This window comes from Eleginops maclovinus, chromosome 2 (genome assembly GCF_036324505.1).
Source record: "Eleginops maclovinus isolate JMC-PN-2008 ecotype Puerto Natales chromosome 2, JC_Emac_rtc_rv5, whole genome shotgun sequence".
NCBI lineage: Eukaryota > Metazoa > Chordata > Actinopteri > Perciformes > Eleginopidae > Eleginops > Eleginops maclovinus.
The window spans coordinates 13706973-13713217 of record NC_086350.1 but is presented as its reverse complement, the minus strand read 5'-3'; the positions used below and the strand labels follow the sequence as shown (position 1 = coordinate 13713217).

General features: G+C 36.1%; 1 protein-coding gene across 2 annotated transcripts; it reads left to right on the top strand.

The window, feature by feature from the left end:
• The first annotated feature begins 3023 nt into the window (after positions 1 to 3023).
• tnni1c (troponin I, skeletal, slow c) lies at positions 3024 to 4988 on the top strand. Of its 2 annotated transcripts, none has more exons than XM_063896485.1 (7): positions 3024 to 3190; positions 3409 to 3447; positions 3849 to 3890; positions 3970 to 4101; positions 4223 to 4312; positions 4412 to 4594; positions 4681 to 4988. In XM_063896485.1, the coding sequence occupies exons 2-7, from the start codon at positions 3412 to 3414 to the stop codon at positions 4765 to 4767; spliced, it is 570 nt and encodes a 189-aa protein (XP_063752555.1). In that variant the 5' UTR covers positions 3024 to 3190; positions 3409 to 3411; the 3' UTR covers positions 4768 to 4988. The 2 variants fall into 2 exon arrangements, with proteins under 2 accessions (XP_063752555.1, XP_063752561.1); XM_063896491.1 differs by having other exon boundaries at positions 3064 to 3330.
• The last annotated feature ends 1257 nt before the right edge of the window (positions 4989 to 6245 follow it).

The window sequence follows — 6245 nt, the reverse complement described above, 5'->3', positions numbered from 1 at the left end:
GACACATTTATTTGTCATGTTATGTCAATGATTGCTTCAGTTTCATTTGAATTTTATTTTATGTTGTATTTACACTGTAACCGGGTCGGAAAATTCAAGCCAATGTTGTGCCTTGAACCAGCAATCTCACTAATATGGAGAGGGGGTCGACTACACTGGTTGTAAAATACATACAGTTGTTTAGAAGTCAATGAGAAAATTAGTCTTTTTATCAATTCATGTATTACAGTGTTTTTGAAAAATATTTGTAACAGTTGTGAATCTGATTTGGCAGGTGAAACTGTTTAATTTTTCAGTTGGTTTTGATGTAATATCCATTACAGCCACAAGAGGTAAGTATCCTCGCAAAACCATTTTTTGCCACCTGTTTCAGAGAGGAAACTTATTATTCAAGCATCCTTGCAAAACTTTAGTTTCACCCTTCTAAAGTCAATCACAATGGATAGCCAGAATATTTTTTTCTAACTTGCCTTTCTGGGCTTCCGTAAGAAATCCCAGAATGATCTTTCCATTTCAAAGGCCTATGTGAAATACTCCAATACTGAGCCATGACCCAGGTGGATTTGTCTCATTAAAACACAAAGCTAACATGTCACATCTGTCTAGAGGAGAAATCAGACCATAGGCTGGTATTTTTGGTCTGAATGTATCTGTGTGTCTATCTAGTAGACAACATTTATGCGCCGTCCCTGGAACTGAGAAGAGGGAGTCATTACTCAAGATTAGGTTACACATGTAAGACCAACTGTGCTATTGTAGCAACCTCGTCTCACCTGGACCCATTTTAAAGGTTACATTTTCCTTTGCTGGCTGTTTAACATTATAGCCCCTTGTTCATTTCACAAGTGAAATAATGATGATCAGGGAGTTATTAAACCCTAAAATAAATATTGTGTGAAAGATGCGTTGCATGCCGTCACGTGAATTTAGGGACTACCCTGAACCTGCTTCTATTTAAAACACAACATGCTTTTGTTCCTGAAGGCCCACAAAACATATCATCACTTCCACAGTAATGAAGCATGCCAAAGCAGGCTGACACCATCAAGGTCAACACTTTCCAACCTTTAAAGGACTGGCATTTACTGTATGTGCCATAAAGAAGATACACACACTTTATATACACATTCTAGTCATGTCACACAGCACACTCATACGACCCAAACGGATTAAGTCATATTTTTTCACTACAATCCCAAGAGAGAAAGACAAATCAAAACACTAAAGTTGTCTGTCTTTAAAGTGATGACATTCATGACATGGTTGCCTTGTAGTCACACATAAACCTGTAGACATCCTGTCGGATATGAGAGAAATATGGCTTTTGTGGTACGCACCGTCACTTCACATCGAAGAAATGTCCTTGGTTTGAATATAATCTGTGGTGTTTCTGTTTGTTCCCCAAGTCCAAAAACATACATAAATCAACTGAATTTGGGCATAGCCATCATTCCCACAATGCATGCTGGGACACCAACTTGTCCATGAAGTTTTAAAACAATACATGCAATATATATTATGAGAAGATTGAGTGAACTTCCCATGTTTTAATCTAAGTCTGTATTTAGTCATAATTACAAAGAATTGCTGCACTTGTGCCAGGAAATGTATAGAGGAAACTTAAGCAGAACTCCTCAAAACCACCACTTGAAACTTCACCAAATGCAAGGTGTCTTTTGTTTTTTCTGTACTGTATGTTCTGTGTATGATGGGAACTTTTTGCAGTCTGGGTCCCAGAGGTAATCCAACCATGTGTTAAACCTTTGTGCCCCATTTTAAAAAATGTGTTCTGATATCCTTTGAGGTTAACAGTGTCGGTGCCAAATATAACAACTGCCATTAAAATCTTATTTAATAATATTATTGTACACCTAAGTTTTTTTCCATCATTCCTAATCTTCTTAACCAAATATTAATTCAAAACAAGTGTGTTTCCTTAATGCTACTGTTTTTTTTCGTCTGTGATATATCAATGATTATCAACAACATTGATTTTGATGCTTTTGTTATGTTTCATGGTGAAACCATGTCAACAGTCTGGTGAAAAAATGTGAATAGTTACATTTTGAAGCCAGATCTTACATTTTTGTCCTGAGGGTCTGAGCGTCTGTGTTTTTACCTACATAGTTTATTATAAACTTGAGATGAAGGATGAGGTTAAATTTAAAATCAAAAACTCACACTCTTGACAACATACATGCCCTGCATGAACACAGCCAACAAATGAAAGGACAAAAATGTTTCCTGGTGAGGCATCAGGTTTGATTGTGACTTAGTGGGCGAACAATGCCAAATATTGGATGACAGACATAGCACCAGAAAGGTTATTGAGTAGCCTACAAGTGTCCTCTGCAGAGGAGCAAAGAACAATCTTGTAGTTTCTGGTCTTTCCCTACACATAAATGCCTGTATGTATTGAGAATCATTGTATCCTTGTCCAGGATTTGAATGACCAGTACAAAAATTATATATTCTTTACTGTAGTTTCAGACTAAGGACATCTATCTATTTGACAGGGGCGATAATTCTGTCAATCAACAGAGCTGTTGAGTTAACAAGCAGTGGTATCCCGTTAATCCCGGTGACCGACCAATAATTTCTGACTGAGAGGTGGGCGGTGTCACATAGTTAGAAACACAGAAGACTCACTACGTCCTTTTTCCAAAGTACTACAATTGTCTTCCTTTACGTCGATATAGACCTGACAACAATACGAGGATTTGATGAAAATGTTAGCAAAAATCCAACAAACAAATCGGATTTTTAAACATAAATGTTTTAAAAACATAATCTGAATCTGCTGCTACTGTGTTAGGTGGCTAAAACAAACTTTGTAATTCTAGGAAAAAGTCCGAGGTAGAGCTGAATAGTAATGTTGGGTTCACACACAGAAACCAGCTGGATGTCAGTCATTTATTTAAAAAAAAAGAAACTTGCTTTGCAAGGAATTGGAGCATTCCATTTTCACTAGCTATATATTGCGGAGTGACTCATTTTCTTAATAGGGGATCTTTGGTACACGTCCTACATATAAAAACCATCTGCTGTTAAATGCCATTCCGATTCTTGACTGTTTACATTGACGCATGTTCTGATTTTGTTTTGTTTACTGGACTATTTCATTTATTTTTCAGATCTATCCTAATCTTATTGTTTCTTTTTCAAAGGTGCAACAATGTCTGACGAGTAAGTTCTTTCTTCAAACAGGTTTAAAGTTTGTTTTTCGATAGTGTTTGTTAGCCTATCAAAGATTTTTGTTTCAGAATAATAACATTGCTTGTATTTCTGATTTCTTTTGTCCAACAAAATCCATGTGGCGATCAAAGTGATGTAAGTTGCACTCTGCATAATTCTCCAAAAATAGTTTAATGTCACTTAAATTCATTGTCTCTATCCCTTTCTCCTCAGTACATGCCACCCCCGATTGCCCCCAAGGGAGAGCCAAAGGTAATAATATTTATATGAACTGACAATGTCTTTATGAATAATAGTGACATCATGATTTTTGTTTGTATGAGTCTGCATGTCTGAATAAGTGAGTCCTGTATTATGTTTTACAGCTTTCCTAAAATAAATCAAACTATTTATATTACAGTTTAATATAGGCTTGCTTTTTTTTTTTTATTGTACCAGTTTTTAAGGTAAATACTGTATAATAAAATACTGTAATACCATTAATGTCTTGTGGGATGAAGTACAAGAAGTTACATAATAATTCACATTTTCAAGTCACATGAGTTAGTAGGCAGCTCCACAGAGGAACACATTTAAAAAAAAATATTACATATATATTTGTAATTAAAAGTGTATTACCTTAAAATGTCTGACATCATCTGTCATATTTTCAGCCCAAATGCAAGATTTCGGCCTCTCGCAAGCTATCGTTGAAGGTAAACTACCCGTGTTAACTTTTTACCTTTACAAAATTAAATGTAAAAAAGAGCTCTAATGATAATTATAATTATCCAGATCCTGTTACTGACTCGTGCAACAGAACAACTGGAGGCAGAGACAATTGCTAGAGAGGAAAATAAGGTTCAGTACCTGGGAGAGAATCTTCCACCGCTCCAGCTCTCCGGTTTGGAATTGGGGGAAATTCAGGTGAAATGGGTTATGAACAATAGGACTTACCATACAGGATTGATTATGTAAAAACAGTAATCATGTGTTTCGTGAATATACTCAACTATAGTGTGGATATTTGTTTGCTGTTTTTTCTTAGAAACTCTGTAAGCAACTTCATGAAAAGATTGATAAGGTGGACGAGGATCGGTACGACTGTGAGGCCAAAGTCATCAAGAACAACAGAGATGTATTTCATGCACCAGGATACACTAGATGTTGTTGTAGTAGCACAAGAGAAATTGGTTCTGTAATCACAATGTCACCAACTGCCTTTCACCATTTCTAGATCCACGAATTGAATCTAAAGGTGCGTGACCTCGGAGGGAAGTTCAAGAAGCCAGCTCTTAGAAAAGTGAGAGTGTCTGCAGACGAGATGCTTAAGGCTCTCTTCGGGTCCAAAAACAAGGGCTCCATGGACCTGAGGGCAAACCTCAAGTCTGTAAAGAAAGAGGACATCAAACAGGAGAAGGTACTGCTACTCAGACATAGAGAGAGAAAAAAAATCTTGAACTGGAAAAAACCCTAATGTGTGTCTTTGTTGTTTTGATACTCAAGGAACTGAACAACGAGGTGGGTGACTGGCGTAAAAACGTGGAGGCTATGTCTGATATGAAGGGCAGGAAGAAGATGTTTGATGCATAAGGGATAGAAGAACCGAGGGAAAATTGGTACAACAAATACATATTTATACATAATGTTAAAAAAGATTCTGCTGTTGTTTTGTCAAAAGTATAATAATCAGTATAACTTTCAAGTGCCTGTAGTTTTTAACATATATTCAAATTCAGAGTTGTGAATTCACAGTACTGCCTGATAATGTTGTTATGTAAAAGAAAACAATAAATGTGTACATATTGCCTCTCCTTTTGTTGCACTCACATTTATTCACAATAGATCTAAAGTATAGGGATGGAAAGTATTGAAACACTCATGTATATTTTTTTATTTATAATTTAATACTTTTAATACTTTAAGTATTTGGTCAAAATTATCATCAGTAGTGTGGATATAATGACTAAGTGGGTAAAGTGAAATAGATTGTAAATCCTTTTAGCCATGCAACCATTATAAAAAAGGAAAGACAACTTTTGTGCCAAATTATGATATCAACAATTTAATTTCTTAAATTGTTATATATATATATAGCCACATGGATATAATTTGTATGTATATTTGTGTATTTTACAAATATGTATTATACAGAAACTAATTGTAGCCTCTGCTGTAATACTGCAACACAGTACATTTTCACAGCCAGTTGTTTTTTTAAACTGTAAAAAATATGTTAATGTTTTTATTTAGAATTGTGGACTTGGCATTGTCCTTGAACAAAGTTACCAAAAGGGCATTGTCGCTGTTTCTCACGTACAGTGTCTCTGCTTAGCTACTGTATGTCATTGACTTGAGAGACAAAAGCAGCGAAGATATTTTCTGTCAGAGCTGGGATATACTTAGCCTTTTCTTTGAACTGGAATGAATTCCTCTCCAATAATAAACAGTAAACACTGTGACACATGCAGAAGCTGTCCTTGGACTGACATCAGAGAGTGTCAGTCAGATGGACGTTGGATGATGGAGGGGTGACACCATGGTTTCGGCAGCCTCCGAAGAATTTATGAGTGCTTGTGAACATCTGTGAAAATACAACATGTGCCTCTGTAGACGCACGTGTACACTCAGATTGTTATTCCTGCTGTCCAGGGCATTTTCATCACCATTGTAAAAGCTTGAAATGCTCCTCATGTGTTTCTCAACTGTGTTGTTAAGACAGAAATATTGTATGTGTCCATTTTTCCAACATTGGCAGTTTGTTTGCTGCTTTAACACTGCGGAGGGGAAGGCTGTATGCTTAAGGTGTGAAGGGTATTCATCTTTAACAACCTTCAGGGAAGCAGAGTGTCTTGCATATGTCACATTCCAATACTACACCTTTATTTAACATTGACATTGATCTAATACCCCCAAGTGAACACAGGACAGTGTTCTTTGATGTCATTTTTAAAAGCTATTTCATTGTACATTTATTTCACGCTCTTACTCTGTTGTGAAGAACTATGTACCATTGCTTTGAAAAGCCCCATAAAAAAAACATTTATTAGGTTCCGAGCACAAAGATCCCA